Source organism: Pogoniulus pusillus, chromosome 2 (genome assembly GCF_015220805.1).
Source record: "Pogoniulus pusillus isolate bPogPus1 chromosome 2, bPogPus1.pri, whole genome shotgun sequence".
Lineage (NCBI taxonomy): Eukaryota > Metazoa > Chordata > Aves > Piciformes > Lybiidae > Pogoniulus > Pogoniulus pusillus.
Window position 1 is genome coordinate 43,298,674 of NC_087265.1, and position 15,626 is coordinate 43,314,299.

Genomic DNA, 15,626 nt, shown 5'->3' on the forward strand with positions numbered 1-15,626 from the left:
ATTTTATTTTAAGCACTGTAAATCTAGGATACATTCAAGTCTTTATTTAGGCAGAATTACCAACTGAAATTAACAGGAACTTGCCTAAATCATAGATCACTGAAGCCTAATAGAAGATACACTGAAGATAATGTGATTTTTCTTCTGCCAGTTGGATCATGCTTTGATTTTTGTCCTAAGACCTTGCACATTGATCTCTATGTACACTCCAGAAGAATTTGTCCAAATATACATAGACTGTTATATATATAAATCACATTATATGTTGGTTTATATATATATAAATTATGAAATACAAGGACATTTTTGAGTAATTCCAAGTAAACCAGTGTTTATTTTATTATGCAATTACTTTCTAAGTCTCTGAGGACTGATAATGAAATAAAATACTGTATGTTGTTATAAATGGTAAGATCAATGCAGCTACTTTAAAAGATGGCTATGATTTTAAAAAAATCACATCTTGCTAAAGTTCACTCCAACTTGTTTGTTTTAAACTTAAATGATTTTGAGCTATTCAGTTAAATGCAGAAATGTGTTTGGCTTGTATGTAGACTGCAGAACCAATCTCCTGACAAAAATACTGATTTGATTTCTTGCACAGTTACAACCTTTACAAGTATTCCTATGGATTAACTAAAACAGTCATGACCCTCAGCTCTTAACTACCAGAATAAATGAATGGTGCTTTTTGATAGTGGGTAGTGCTGCATCAGTACTGCTCTCACATAAAGGCCAAATCAATTTATCAGGCCAAATCATTCGAACAAGCTATTCTCCTGTTTCCCAGTACGTAAAAAAGCATTCTGAGAATAAAGGTGGAGCATTTTACTTTTTTTTCTGACATATTTTCTTAAGTGCATAACACTGGAAATACCAGTTTTCTCATTTTGGCTAACAGTGGGCATAAAGAGAACTTCCAGAAAACACTGCTTTCTAACCTCATCGGGCTGCTGCATGGCAAGCAAATGCCCTGTGCTACAGTTCCCTAGAGCTGGATGGATAATGGAAACTTCTATTTCCACCCTGAAGGCCATATGATTAGTGATTGAACTATGTGCATCACACTGATACATTATTATCAAGTCAATGTGGGAAGCTTATTATGCTTACTGTATTACCTTCACAGTGACATTTAATTTTCTAATGATAGTTTAAAATTGAAGATGGCAGTCTTAAATTGCCTTAAGAAGGCAATAAACTTCCATATTTTGTATTCTTGTGTTAATACATGCATAAGTACAGAATTAGCCTAGAGACAAAGCTTAAAAACAAAACCAACCAAACAAATGGGGAACACATAAAGAAGATCAGTCCAAAAGAAGAATTATTTGATTTTTTTAAAATTAGAACCATCATCTTACTTGCCTTGTGCTCTGGGATATTTCTGTTTATCAGACATGTAAAACTGTTTAACTTTATGTAACTGTTTTCACTGTACTACTGCCACAGTACGAAAAACACAAGATTACTTCATTGAAAATACACAGCAATTACCGTTTAAAGAATAAAATTATACACGTCTGTGACATGTCTATTATTGTGAGTAGCAGCCCCTGTAAGCACCAACCACAGACGCTGACAAGATAGTGCTTACATGTTTGTGTTAGCAGTTGATGTCAACCACTCTCCAGCCAAGCCGATAATGTCCAGCCCTGTGGACAGCTGATTGAAAAAGCGAGGATGACCTGAAAAGAGAATTGAAAGCACTTTAGAACAACTCCGTAGGTATCGCTCACGTTTTCATTTTAAACCATCCAGCTCCTCTGACACAGACGATAGGTTTGCGCTCATAACACACTTGAAGTGAAAAACCGCTCCTGTATGGAATCGTTAGTGCTAAAATGAAAAGAGAGCACCTCAGAGGAGACTGAGCCTGTAAACCACCTCCGAAACCTGTGCAAGGGACCGAGCTAACCCAGCTCCAGAGCCGCCACAGACCTCTACTGTGCTGTGAACTGGAGGGCGCGGCGGCGAGGTACTTAGCAGTAATAACCTGCAGGTGATGGTTCATTTGCATTTGAATGGAGGGGAAAAAAACTCGTCCACCTGTAGGGATGACTGCGATGGGCTGCACTGCCCTGGGAGCGGCGTTTCGCGAGGTTCCGGCTACAAGTGTCCTCTTGCAGCGGGGTGCTGGCGGCCCCTCAAAAGCTCCTCGGCATGGGCGTCTTCCCCATGCGATTCACCTCATGAGCAAAGGCTTTGCTATGGAACCGAAGTCAGGCATATTCCTGTTTGCTTAAACAACTTTTATAAGCTTGGGAACGTACTGTACTCAGCCCTGGTTAGGACACACCTTCAGTACTGTGTCCAGCTCTGGGCCCCTCAGTTTAAGAGAGATGCTGAGATGCTTGAAAGTGTCCAGAGAAGGGCAACAAGGCTGGTGAGGGGCCTGGAGCACAGCCCTAGTAGGAGCGGCTGAGGGAGCTGGGGTTGTTCAGCCTGGAGAAGAGGAGGCTCAGGGGAGACCTCACTGTTCTCTACAATTACCTGAAAGGAGGCTGTAGCCAGGCGGGGGTTGGTCTCTTCTCCCATACACCCAGTGACAGAATAAAAGGACACAGTCCCAAACTGGGCTAGGGCAAGATTAAGCTGGACGTTAGGAAGAAATTCTTCACGGAATGATTGCCCATTGGAATGGGCTGCCCGGGGAGGTGGTGGAGTCACCATCCCCGAAGGTGTTTAAAAGGAGGCTGGATGAAGGTACCATGGTTTAGTTAATTAGAAGGATTAGGTGATAGGCTGGACTTGATCTGAGAGGTCTTTTCCAACCTGGTTAATTCTGTTCTGTACTTTACTAGCATGAAGATACGAAATTCCTAAATAAAGTTGATGGACTTGCGGGGGGAAGTTGTCACAATTTATCCCTCATCTCTGTTCTCTTAGGATAGGACACACAGATAACACGCTGGGGACAGCCCAGCCCGAGAGGGTAGGTCAGCGCTCGATGCTCGGAGGGACCCTGTCACATCGCATTTGGCTGATGTTCAGCATCTTTTTGACATAAAGAAATAAATGTGAATCCGCTCCGAGCGGTGTCAGCGGGAGCCTTTGGGAGGCGGGAGCCTGCCGGCGCTGCCAGACCTCGGCACGTCCGGGCTGCCGCGGAAACGGGCGGTACGTGTTGGCGAAGCGAAAGAGCTGCTCCCGCCTCGGGGAGCCGGGGCTTGGCTATTTGCTTTGCAAATCGGCACTTCGCTCCCTTGCCACGATACGCAATTTGGAAAGTTATTTTAAGAGACATTTCGCTGACCTCCCAAAGCTGTCGTCTAGCCCGAGGCCTCCTGAGGCTGGGCTGCAGCTTCGCCTGGAAAAACAACGTGAGCCTGGGAGACTGGGAAGACAAGGCGTATGTCCTGGTTTGTCACACGGTCTGAACAACTCTAAAGCTGCATCAGATGCTGCTTCGAACAGAGCTTGTATCTGATCTGATACCTGCATCTCTGCTCCATCTCGACATCCCGGTCGACTGCCAAGTGCAGTGGTCAGCGGACCGCAGTGACTGGCTTTGCCACCTACACCTGTTCCACCACCCACGGGCTTTGGGAGTAGAACAGGCTCTCTTTTGATTAGGGGCACAACATCAAAACGTGACCCTGATGCTCGTGGATAAATCAAACCACTACTGATAAATGGGGAAAGGCACGAAGTTAATGGCCACATTTCCTGTCAAGGTTTTGTTCCTTGAACGCACTGCGTTGGGTTTTCACAGCTGCAGAGGGCAGCGCCCCGTCCCTCACTTGCCATAGCTCGCAGATGTACAGCGAGAGACTCTCAAACAAAAGCCCCCTTCTACGAGCTCCCGCCGCTCCAACCCAGCGGAGGGACCGCCGCCCTCCCTATTACCGCTACAGTACCTGCCAGAGTACGTATAGCTGCCAGGGCTTGCTGCCAGCCGAGCTTTCTACTGGTACAGATGTAAAACCTTCCATGCCAAACATCCTGAGAGAACAGAGACTTTTCTCTAGAGCTTGGCTACAGCTCACCCTGTAAAAACAGTGATCATACAAGGGCATTTCTATCTGATTCAGAAGGATCTGAAGAGGCGGGGCTCCTGGGTGAAATCCACAGGGTTCTTTTATTGATGATTCCTAGGATTTCAGTCTCTCTTTTTCATTAAACGTCTGTTGAACATAAAGAAGAAAAACTGCAGATTCTGTGTCATTTATGCCCTCATTTACCTAATTATACTGCTCCCCGGAGATACAGACAGCTCGCATTTCATCAAGTGAAAGAGATTACGTCTTAAAAACTTGTTTCTGGGCTCTGCAAACAGCACCGAGCCCTGCCCGCTGGGGACGGGTGAAGCATCACTAACTTAACTTTCTGAGCAGAGACATTTCCTGCACTTGCAGACAGCCCTGGATTTGAGCCTCCAGGAAGGCACAGATGAAGGTGTGGAGGGTGGTGGGCTTACCTTCATAGACTTAAGCTGGCTCCCTTCTACCCTGGGACTGAGAAAAGTCCCAGGAGGGATTCTCCAGGGTAGTGTGCGGGAACCTACCTGTCCTCACGCCGTATTTCAGCGTGTCACGACAGTCCACCAGTATCTGCTCCAGGGACTCGGGGTTGTCCGAGAGCTCCAGGTTGAAGCCCTCCATGCCCTCCAGGAGCTGATGCGGGTGATGGAAGTCCAGCACTTTGGTGGATCTGTCAAACGTTTTCCTCACGTAATTGAGAAGAATGTCCACGACTTCAAGCAGGAACTGCATGGTCTGTTCCTCGCCATTCTTTGCGGGCAGCAAATCTGCGGGGTAAAACGGCTGTCAGCGCTTGCTTTGGGAGTGAGAGGTGAAGATGATCCAGACTGTCGCCCGCAGCTCCTCCCGAGCCTTGAAGCCCTCGCCCCGACTCAGCCTGGCTGTGAAGTCCGCCACTGTCCCCGGGACTCCTGGCCTCCCTCACTCGGTGGAAAAGGGTGAGCATAGCTTGCCTATGGGAACAGCGAGGACACCTCCAACGCACCCTACAACGCTGCTCAGTAAGGGGCACTCACCTTATGGGGGGCAAGAGTTCCCCAAATCTGAACCTGCCTTTCTCCTGCAACGCTCCGCCTCAGGCCCCACATAAGGATCGTTCTCTTCCCCACCCTCCTCGTCAAGGGCCCCGCACCAAGCGATTTCATTGCTATTTTACTGAGAAGGAAATAAAACATGAAATTACTCCCCTCCCAGGGGATGGATCTGGAGTCACCCCCGAGGAACAGCGGGGGCTGAGCTGCAGAACATCCGCCCAGTGTATGTAAAACTGGATTTCAGGAAAATCGTACACATCGCCAGTGCGACCCTAAGCAAACACACGAATACACAGAACCTCCCTCACAATCAATCAAGAGAAAGCAGAGTCTGAACGTGGCTGCACTTCTAAGGAAGGCGAGGGCAGGCTGCTAAGGGACTCGTCCGAGACGTAGCAAGCAAAAGCTGTAGAGAGCATTTACCTCTGGCATACAAATTAGAGAAGTCGGTCTCGGTCCGCCGAAACCTGGATTCCTTCTCGCTGTTCTCGCACGCCAGCAGGCTCTTAGAAGACTGCCTTTCCTTCAGGGAGCTGACGATCCGGCCCTTGTCTTCCAGGCTGTTGGTCCTTTGCAGGAACCCTACATTGTTATTGCAAGGTGCACAGGTCAGAGTTTTCTCACTTCCCAACATGTTTAGAGATATCTAAAAGCAGCTCTCCAGACAACAGTTCAAAGCAGCGCTGGCTCTGGATCTGACTAATGAGGTCAGGAATAAGAGTATTTATGGGGATTGTTTGCCTCCAGGAAGGAGAGCTCAAAATGCCATCAACTACAAAAACTCAGCCATGCACACGCACACACACACAAAACCGTCATTTAGTGCAGTGGTAAATTCTTATTAAGTCGATCAGACAGATTCCACTTCAGTAATCAGCCACTGGAAGAGAGTTCAGGATGAGTCAATGCTATTTCAGCCTGTAGGCGAAGTTTATGGACCTAGCAGACAGGGGCAATGATGTGTGCTTAAAATCAGGGCCATTTTCAGTTCTCCTCGTGGTGCCCTCACATACAAAAGGCATGAGAACAAGAAAGCATCCATAAGCGCTGAAGCTCTAAGCACTCATCAACCCCACCTTCCTGTTCTGAGTACGTACCGGCACAGGTTCAGGAGATGCGGATTTTCCACATGGAAAGATGCTTTGATACTAACACTGACTACCTCCGGGGTCCACAGAGACCCGCTCTCACGGGAGACGCATCCCTGACACCCAGCAGCTGACCACAATTGGTGCTGTTAGATGCAGCAGCAAGAATAAATCCCCTAACCTCATAGTTACAGCGGTGAGCGCCAAGGATGGCCCCTAGAAAGTAACGAGACATGTCTATTTTAACAAGGCAGGGAGATCAATTAATGTTCAGGATCTGACCCATTGCATCCATGCTCCCTAAAACATGCGTGGTGTTGAGTTTTCCGTTATTAACGAAGGCAAGGGATTAACCTTCCAGGTTGCAGCTAGTAGCCTGCTCTGTTTGGAGAGGACAATACGGCAGCACCGGCCTTTCCCCCTTCAATTTCTTTTAAAACAAGTAACGACTGAAATCAATGCTCGTGGCGGCAGCGAATATCAACCAGAGAGGAGGAAAACCGACTCTGTAACTTCGCTCTTAGACGTCTCCGGACGCCATTTCTCTACAGCGCCCTCCGTTTTCCAGCCATATGACGCCGTTCCCGGAACACCGACGGCGAGACGGGACTTCGGGCTCCTCATGCCGGACGCTCACGCCGGCCCACTCCGGGCTGCTGTGGCTGGATCTGGCCCAGGGGCTGCCCTTCCGTGAGAAGAAAAGGCAGTGACTCGGGAGCCTCTGGGCGAATGGCTCCCAGCACGATGCTTGTGCCTTGGACCCTGCTGCCAGCTATTAGTCCCATAAGAGCTACCGAATCCCTTCCGCAGCAGTCAGGCGCCGGAACGAACTCCAAGAGGGTTGTTTGCAGGCAGGTATGTTTAAGCCCATCCTTTCAGCAAACTTCACGTTTTGCCTTTTAATATTGATATTCTACTTGCTAGATTCTTTCTATGACGGTTTTAAGAGCAGGAGTTATATGAGAAAAAAATATTTAACGGAAACTCTCTTCGTGCATAAGTTAAGAGCAGTTGTTCAGGATCGACCTCGGTTTATATTTAATGTTATGTTTGTTGCTACTGCTTTTAAAGGTCCTGCAACAGCTAGCGCTGTTCGCCGGCTCCTGAGGTGGAGCAGCTAATATCGAAGCAGTCTGGACTGAATGCCGGAGAGATTCCTTTTCCCCAGGTCTCGTGGCTTCATTTTGCTTTATTTCTTCGCCTGTCTTTTTTTTCTTAGGCTCTGGGTGACGATGCCCAGTGGGAATAGTTACATGAAAAGAGGTGTCTGCAGGAACAGCAACGCTCATCCCGCACAGCTGGCCTCTTCTCGGCGTGCGGACAGGCGTGCCTAGGAGGCTCGGGGAAAGGCGAGGGCAGCGCTTCAGTAACCGACACAGGATGCAGCTGCCTCCGGTTAGGCTCGTATAAGGCTCAGTGAAGCCGGGGCTCTCTGAAGAGAGATCTAGCCTAAGTTCTGCGCCAGGGAAGTGACACCCCTTGCCCAAATTACTTTCCAGGAGGGCTTCCAGGCCCTGGCACTGTGCATCGAAACCGGCGGCAGGGATCAGCTAGGGAACGGAGCGGCTTCGCACAGGGCCTGGCAGCGTGGAGGCTGCGCAGCCACGCGTGGACCGGCTCGAGGGCGGAGATTAAATTAAAGACAACAACCAACAACCAACGAACCGAAGGGAGGAACGTTCTGCCGCCCGGCATCCCAGCATCAGCCCATCCGGCTGTAGATAACCGTCGTTTGCCCAAGTCCTTCGGTCGCCGCAGAATCTAACGGAACTGAAAGGCTTAGCACACGGGGGAGTCCAGCGGGGCACAGCCAGCCTCCTGCTTTGGGGCTCCCTTGTTCAATGAGCTCCTCTCCGGGAGTGAGCGGGGGGCGCGGCAGCCTGCCTTCGATGACTCTTTCCACGCCCGAAGGGAAGCACTTGACTATAGAAAACCTTTCATCTGTATCCTATGTGAAAAGCAAGGTCGGTGTATGAGAGATTCAGCAAGCAGCAGCGCAAAAATAGCGTACGCGCTGCTTCTCCTGCAGCAGCGGAGAACGCAGCTCTCCCCCGGCAGCAGCGGCTACTCCCCGCAGATACTCCACTGACAGGTATTTTCATCGATGTGCTTTAACAGATCGTATTTTCAAAAAGACGAGTGAGCCCAGACTGGTGAGAGAGTTCTCAGTCCACAGGGTGACGATTAAGTCCGGCATGACTCCACATAGGGTTTTGTAGAAGGTAGGCATATGACATCATTCCCCAGCCCAGCCTCTCTGCCCTGTAGGGACAGACCTGCCGGGCTGGGGCCGCAGCACATCTGGAGAGATCCTGGCTCCTCCGCGGCCACGGTTTCGGCACCGCCTGCGTGATTTGACAGCGTAAATCCCACCGACTCCGGAGACAAAGTGAGTTTCTAATACACATGACTGCTTTTGAAATCCCACTCTTCTGCGCTGGGCTGGGAACCGTCATCTGGCCGGGGCCAAACAGCCAAAGATGCATCTGAGCAGTTTTACTACGTCGAGTATTTCCACTGATGCCAAGAAAACGTTAGCAGGATCGGTCCCAACAGCAATCATAATTGCTGAGGTGGGAGTGAAAGGAAGATGGGAGAGATCTGCCCGTACTTTGCCCGCCGCGACAGTTCATTAAACCGCTTACCCAAAAAAAAAATGTTTTGTTTTGTTTTGTTTTGTTTCCCCAGCGGATATGTGCAGAGGCAAGAGTGTGGGGGTGTGGCAGTGGCAGGGCTCTTTTCAGGAGGTGGCTTTCAAACAGAAAGGAACTAATCCTAAAATCGGTCAGTTGTTTGAGAAGAAATTACACATATCTTGAATATGTAATTACTGAAAATGTCAAACACATAACATACAACATCGGTGGAAGGACTCATTGTTCAAGACCTGCCTTTTCTTTGACCTCAACCCTTATTTGAAGTTTGCATTCAGAATTAATCGATGGCTCTGTGATGCACATAGAAAGAACAATTCCGAGCCCCCTGCTTTACTATCGCTTTATGACTGCACAATATATAGGGTGTGGAATGATGTCCCGTGAAAGGTAAGAGTGAGTGATATACCATCCCTAATAGTCAAACGTCAACCTGTTTTAGCATGTTTAATTAGGATTCTTGGTACCTTTAATACATCAAACTACACGTTTACCAAAGCGGACCGGGAGAGTTCGTACAAGCAAAACCAGCGGTCACGTTCACATTCGATTGTTTCGAATTATCGTTGCTATTAAGAGTATGTTTTGGTTTGGTTTTCGTGTAAAACAGAGAAGAGCCAGAAAGGGAATAACAAGCACCAAAAATACAGCAGCCTTGCTGGTTTTGAACTCCCGTCACAAAGCCTCTGCTACACTCTCTGTTGCCTTTCTCAAATCCAAAATGGTGGGGTATTTAATTTTCAGTGTATTTGATCTCATGGAGAGAAGCTGCGCTGTCCCCCTGTAACCCCGGTAGTCTAGCAACACGGAGCAAACCTAACGGTGCGTTACTTTATCAGTTCTGCTTGCCGGGCTAAATTAAAATGATGATGAAAAAGCCCATTGCTCTAGCCACTGAAGGGACTGGTAAGGAAACGGTCCATTAAACCCAGATCAGGAGCTATTTATAGAACTAAGCGACTACTCGTTAATATCGCCTGCGGGTGCCAATGAAATCTCTAATAGACACAGGGCTAAACAGTCGCACTGTGATCCTTTTCAGTCCAGACTTCCAGGCAACAAAACACTTACCAAATGAGCTTCAACTTGGGCAAGTAGGGCAAGAGTTTTATATATATGTTTGCTTTGAAAAGAGGCCAGTTTCTCAGACGAGTTAATTTCCCATCCGCACAAAAAAATAGATAGTTGGGGGAAATGGGAAATAATTTCTATTCATAAGGGCACAGACTAAGCTGAATGATTCTCCCCATCAGAAAATGAAGATTTGACTGTTTCTCTCTGAAAGCGAAGGCGCTGCCGAGGATCTGGAGAAGGCAGACAGCTTGTTATCTGCAAATGAATCTCTTGCTATAACGTTGTGATCTGATTGTGCATTTGTTTCCCTTCCTGCATTTCATGTGCCTGCTCGCTGACTGGCTGCCAGCGCTATCTTACCAGAACAGCAAGCTGACGAATTGCTCTTTAATAAGGCTCTCGTTAATCTTTCCCCCCCCAGGAGATCCGTATTTTCTAGTCAGATAAGGCTGAAAAAATTCAGACAGTAAGAGGCGGCCAACCCCGCGGCTCATTTCTCGATGCCGACCTCTCCGGTGGGCCTTGCATTTCCCCCGCCGGGGGCTGCCGGCTCCTGCCCACCCCCGTTTATTGAGGGAGGGGCGGAGAAGCCATTCCTTCCGCGGCGGACAAGGCCTCGAACAACGCAAATCCAGGGGAGGGCACGGCGGCCGGTGGGTCGCGCACAGGGCCGCGGAGCGGAGCCACTGTGCGGCCAGCAGGGGGCGGCCGAGGCCGGCGCTGCCCCGGGGCAGCAGGGCCGCCCGCGGCGACAGAGACAGGGCGCATCGCGCAGCGCCGTGTGAAGCGTGTCGCACGGGCGGACTTACCGCATATCTTCAGCCCGATTTTCCTGGTGCACCCGTGAGCCACGCCGCACCACGAGTCGTAAGCTGGAAGAGAGAAGAGAGTCGTTTCCCTAGAGCCCAGAGCCCGGCCGCTGCGCAGCCCTCCCGGCCCCCTGCACATCCCCGCAGCCCCCTCGCTGGGAAGAAAGGTGGCTTTCTGAGCGTGCCAGGAGCTGGTGACAGTGAGGTGACAAGCTGGCCAGCCAAAAGGAGAGGGAAAGGCACCTGGGACACAAACATCTAATAATTTACTGGCGGGGCTCCAGGGAAGCGGCATCTTAAAATAAAGTGGCGTGAAATGGGGTCACGAAAGAGTTCAGGAATTAATTGGGTGAAAAATGGTATTTGACTAGATGATCGGACTTGCATGACTAAGTCTCCGCTGGACTAACGAGCCGCCAGGGGCCAAACCAGGGACGCTCCCGGCGCGGCCGTTGCCCTGTGTCTCACGGCTCAGCCGACCCGGCCTACTACACAGTGGCGTCGGGGCCCGCAGCCCTTCACTAGCCAGCCGTGCATGCCCAAGGAAACACTGCCGAGATGCTCCTGAGTGCGGGCAACGCCAAGGACGAGCCCGCTCCGACGGAGCTGACAGGTTCCCTCCCAGCCCCTGTGAGGCGCCGCCCGGTCACGCCCCGATCGGCCCCAGCTGAGTCCGGGGGGAGCGGGGAGCGAAGCCCGGAGTTTAGATGGTGGGGGTGTCGACCTTGGCTCAGCTGAGTCTCTTTGGCGCCTCGCCTGCAGCCCCTCAGGAACGGCATACCCAGCAGCGGCAGCAGCGGCCGCCGCGACCCCAGGGGCGACCGAGGAGGAAGGAGGGCGCTGGCGGGGCCGAAGAGTCGTTGGGGCGTGAAGAGGAAAGACGGCAGAGGGGCTGGGGACGCTCACCTAGGCGGGGAGGGCAGCAGCCGGGCTTCCGTGGGGAAATAAGCGGGGAAAGAGCCTCCTGCACCGCTGACCCAGCGAAGGAGCCCTCTGGGCAGGGGCGCTCCCCGCGCGGGCAGGAGGGAAGCACTGGGAGGGCAGGGCGGGGTGCTGCTGTCAGAGGTTATTTCGGTTTTAGCCACGTTCCCGCTTAATTCGTTTTCTACATGTGCCACCTCTGCCGAAGGCAGCAGTGCCTGTCACCCATGCTTGGAACAAGACCCGATGCTGCGTTTCGCCCCCTGCCCCGTTCATTCTGCTTGCAGAATAATGACAACGACTCCGAAGCTCGTGCCTCGTAGCCGTTTTAGGCTAAAAGCTATTTCCCGCTTTGCTGTGCCTGACAACCTTTCATTTCGCACTGCTGCCCGCTCTTTGTCTCTGATGCCTTATTGCATCGGGCCTCTTTTTTGTTTATTTTCATCAGGCGACGGTCTGAATTGCCTGGCAGGGCTATCAACTGATTCTCTACCCACCTGCAGCAGCCTCTGCTTCCCACTCACACCTCAATAACTCAAGGCGAATTCAGAGCAATTAGGAACACAAGGCTTTGAAAAGCTACAATTAGCATCCAAATTTCGCTTGATTACAGGCTTCAGCGCAGGCTGAAAGGAAGCTGCAACATTAGCATTTATAAAATACAAGGGGGGCCACACCCGCTTTAAAGCCACTGGTGTAACTTCGCCCTTTAACTGTTAAATTTCTCTATTTTCCTTACAACGTCTCTATTTTCGGGCCATCTGGGGCTTCAGCTTAGTGTCTAAACAACACAAATGTGTCTGTGAGATAAAGGCAGCGCTGGCCTCTGAGGTGGGATTTTCCTCTCAGTGTTTTATTCGCCATGGACCAACCTTTCCTGCTCTCACCAGGAAGGCGGTTTCTTTGTGTAGAGCACTTTCCGTACCTTGCTTAACGGTGCGGAATAGGGCTTAACGGATTTATCGTTTCGTTCCAAAATTGGTCTTCCCAAGCCTAGGTGGAGAAAGCTTCCCAAAGCACATTAAACGAGGAAAAGAACAAAACCTACTTGTGGGTCGTAAATTAGTTGGGGTGGGATCCGGAGCGTCGTTGGAGGACGAGGGAGCAGAGGAAGCCATCTCTTCAGAAGGGCCCCACTCCCCGGAGCCCGGCTTTCCTCTGAGGGGTGGGCAGCAAGGAATTTGCTGAAAGGAAGAAAAGGCTGTTTTAGCAGTCCTGTCTCATGGAGACCCGCACCGGAGTCCCGTCCGGAGACCGGCGGGCAGCAGCCTGCAGCCCGGAGTGCGCCGCGCAGGTCCCGGGGCGGCGGCAGGACGGGCAGAGGCCGGCGGGCTCGAGCGGCTGTGCAGGGGCCGCGGGACCGGGCGCAAGGGGCGCGCGGCGAAAACGGCTCGGGAGACTGAGGAGAAGACTCGTCCTTTCGCTGGGCGCCAAGGCGCTGCCCCCAGCGCCTGAGTGGCGGGTTTAGCGGAGCATGAAGTCTATCGCAATTATATCGGCGGCCGCTGAGCAGGGCAATTATGTGGATCACGTCAAATGAATACCAGCTCACAAAGCGGGCTTGGAAATTATCAGCCCAAATGACCTACACTTCCACGCGGAGCCCGCTTCTGTTCGTTATCATCCGAGCCCCAGACACACGCCAGGATAAGCGTTCAGGAAAGACTGACCGAAAGATCCCCGCCAGCGCAATGGTGTGCTTTGCCCAGGTCCACTGACAGGCCCCACACACGTGTATTTTCACACACACGTTTCAGCAGATCGGGACCAGTACGTGCTTCAGCACTAGCCAGCGCTCTCCCGTGCCCGCGCTCTCTTCACCGGCACAAATGCAGGAGAAGGCATGTCTGGAGAGGGAAGGTGCTGGACCAGCCCTCGCTTCTCGCCAGATGTTCAGCTCTTTCCTGGCGGACGGCGGTCCGATAACCAATACAGAGTCGCTGATCGAAAATTGCCGGGTCAGCGCGCCTCTCCTTTCTTTGTTCTCGTAGCTACCTGAGATTTATTTTAGTCCCCTTGTAAAGAAAATGAAGGTCGCGGTAATGAACGAACGTTTTCTTTGTTAGTGGCTTTTTTCAAGTCAGTAGCTACCGATTAATTTCCACTGCTGGGCGGATTTATGCCCGCGTGTAAACGCGACGGATCAAAGATTTCAAAGGAAAACATACATTTCGCTTTTTCCATCAGGAAAAAGAAAACAACCATCAAGCAGAAGAGATTCTCTAGACAATGCCTGGAAGTGAAGTAACAGGTTAAAACAATGGCTAAAGCTCTGTCTCAAAATACCCATTATCTCTCCCTAGGTACGACAGCGAGCAAACCCGGGTTTAAGGGGGGAAAAAAAACTTCAAATCCTGAAAGAGGTTCCCAAAGGTTTGAAAAAATAAGGTGCTGTTTAGAGGACACTTACCGGAGGGGCGAGCGGACACTCTTGCTGCCGGAGTCCAGGCAGGCAGGGCGACTCCAGTCTAGGAGCGACCCGCCGCTTATAAACTCCGCCAGAAACGACGTCGGAATACCAATTGCGCCGCGGAATTTAATGCGAGATGACCTTTTTTTCCAGAAGTGCTCGGATTTGCTTTTTTAAAAGAGTGAATCGCTGGTTGATCTGCTTCGACGCAGGCATGAGTCACAGAGCTGCCGCCACCCCCTCCGCACGAGGGCTGGGGACCGCCGGGGCGGCCGGTTGGGGCGGGAAGGGGCGGCTCGGATGCCGCCGCCGGTCTGCTTCGCCCCGGGGCGGCGGGTGGGGCTGCCTCGGAGCTGTGGGGGAGGCAACCCAGGCGTGGGTGTCTGCCGTGCGTGTCTCTCGTTGAGGTCCTTACGCGGACGGTGTTGGAGGCTTTCCTTAGATAGCACTGGCTTGACCCGAGGTCGTCGGCTGTGTTAACAGACGGCAGAGCAGCGGCGGACTCCCGCTCTTACCGTTCCTGCAGTCCTCGCACTGCCCTGCGCACAGTGCAGGCACCGAATGAATCAGGTGAGCTGTAGCTCAGCAAAACCCCCTGCTCCGTGTGAGCCGTATCTTAGCAAAACCCCCCTTCTCTGTGTCGAGGGTTCGATGTGCGTCGCTGTCTACCCCGGCGCTGGCCGCGGCCGGCCACCGGCAACCACCAGATGGTGGCAGAGGCACAGGCACTACCTCTCTGCTTGTCTTCCCGGCCGCAGGGGAACACCTGGGTTCCTGTCACCTGCCCTCAGTTGTTGCTGTTGGATTGCAGTTTTATACCAGATATCCTTTCGATAAAACGAGAAACATTAATTCTGGTTTGTGGTTTGTTTTGGTTTTTTTTTTTGTACCCCCGACAACCCCAAATCTGTGTTTCTCCATTCCATATCCTTTGACAACATTTTGCAGTGGTAACGCCGGTGCTACACTTCAGCATGTCGTGGTAGCTACGCAGATGCCTAAACCAAACCTTTCTCACAAAGATGGCTCGTAAGGGGCCGGTAGGAATCTGCAATGAGACAGGAGGAAGGGAAAGAGCCTGGTGGAACCAGAGAATTTAATCCCCTGTGGAGAAGTGCGTGTGCTGGGCAGCACAATCGTCAGGAAGAATGTGTCCTTCTTGAAGGACTCGAGCAAAGAGCAAAAACTTATAAGCCGTTTTGGGAAAGGAGACCGTCCAACTGACAGCGTTAAGCAGCCCAAACGATTGCTTTGCCGAGCACATCTACTGCCTAGGAACTGGACGTGTAACGAAAACACTGACAGCTCAAAAGCTCTCTTTTAAAAAGCCATTTTTAAAGGTATCAACAATTCTAACCGACATGACCTTTTCCCATCTATCCTTTTAAAAGTGGTTTCAACAAATCGGGCAAAATGTTTGCTCAGTGCAAAGCGTGAGAAATACTAATATAACTTCAGGTAATCGTCTTTACACAAATAAACACTAATAAGAAATCGTGGCGTGATCGCCATGCGAAGAGCCTACGCAAGGTTACACAAAGAACTCCAGTCACTGCAAAGCGCGACCCTGCTGGGTCTGCGCCCGGCGGGCACACGTGTGGCACACTGTATGTGCGCTGGCCCCCTGCCTTCTGGCCTCCCAGCAGCGCCTGT

At 51.0% G+C, this 15,626-nt stretch overlaps 1 protein-coding gene and 1 long non-coding RNA gene across 3 annotated transcripts in view; one reads left to right on the forward strand and one right to left on the reverse strand.

Annotated features, from left to right (window-relative positions):
• The window catches only part of GAD1 (glutamate decarboxylase 1), a 40,060-nt gene extending 25,478 nt beyond the window's left edge, over positions 1–14,582 (reverse strand). The window contains exons 1-6 of one of the 2 annotated variants that reach the window (XM_064163164.1): positions 13,974–14,582; positions 12,612–12,747; positions 10,643–10,705; positions 5,441–5,599; positions 4,508–4,750; positions 1,598–1,688 (exon numbers count right to left, since the gene is read on the reverse strand). In XM_064163164.1, coding sequence (XP_064019234.1) covers positions 1,598–1,688; positions 4,508–4,750; positions 5,441–5,599; positions 10,643–10,705; positions 12,612–12,681 — 626 coding nt within the window. In that variant the 5' untranslated portion in view covers positions 12,682–12,747; positions 13,974–14,582. Of the gene's footprint in view, positions 1–1,597; positions 1,689–4,507; positions 4,751–5,440; positions 5,600–10,642; positions 10,706–12,611; positions 12,748–13,353; positions 13,373–13,973 lie in introns of those variants that run through there. The other variant, XM_064163172.1, reaches the window with a different exon arrangement.
• LOC135185944 (uncharacterized) lies at positions 7,214–13,300 on the forward strand. Its single transcript, XR_010306698.1, has 2 exons — positions 7,214–8,197; positions 8,374–13,300. It is a non-coding gene; the product is annotated as an uncharacterized LOC135185944 (long non-coding RNA).
• Positions 14,583–15,626: the final 1,044 nt, after the last annotated feature.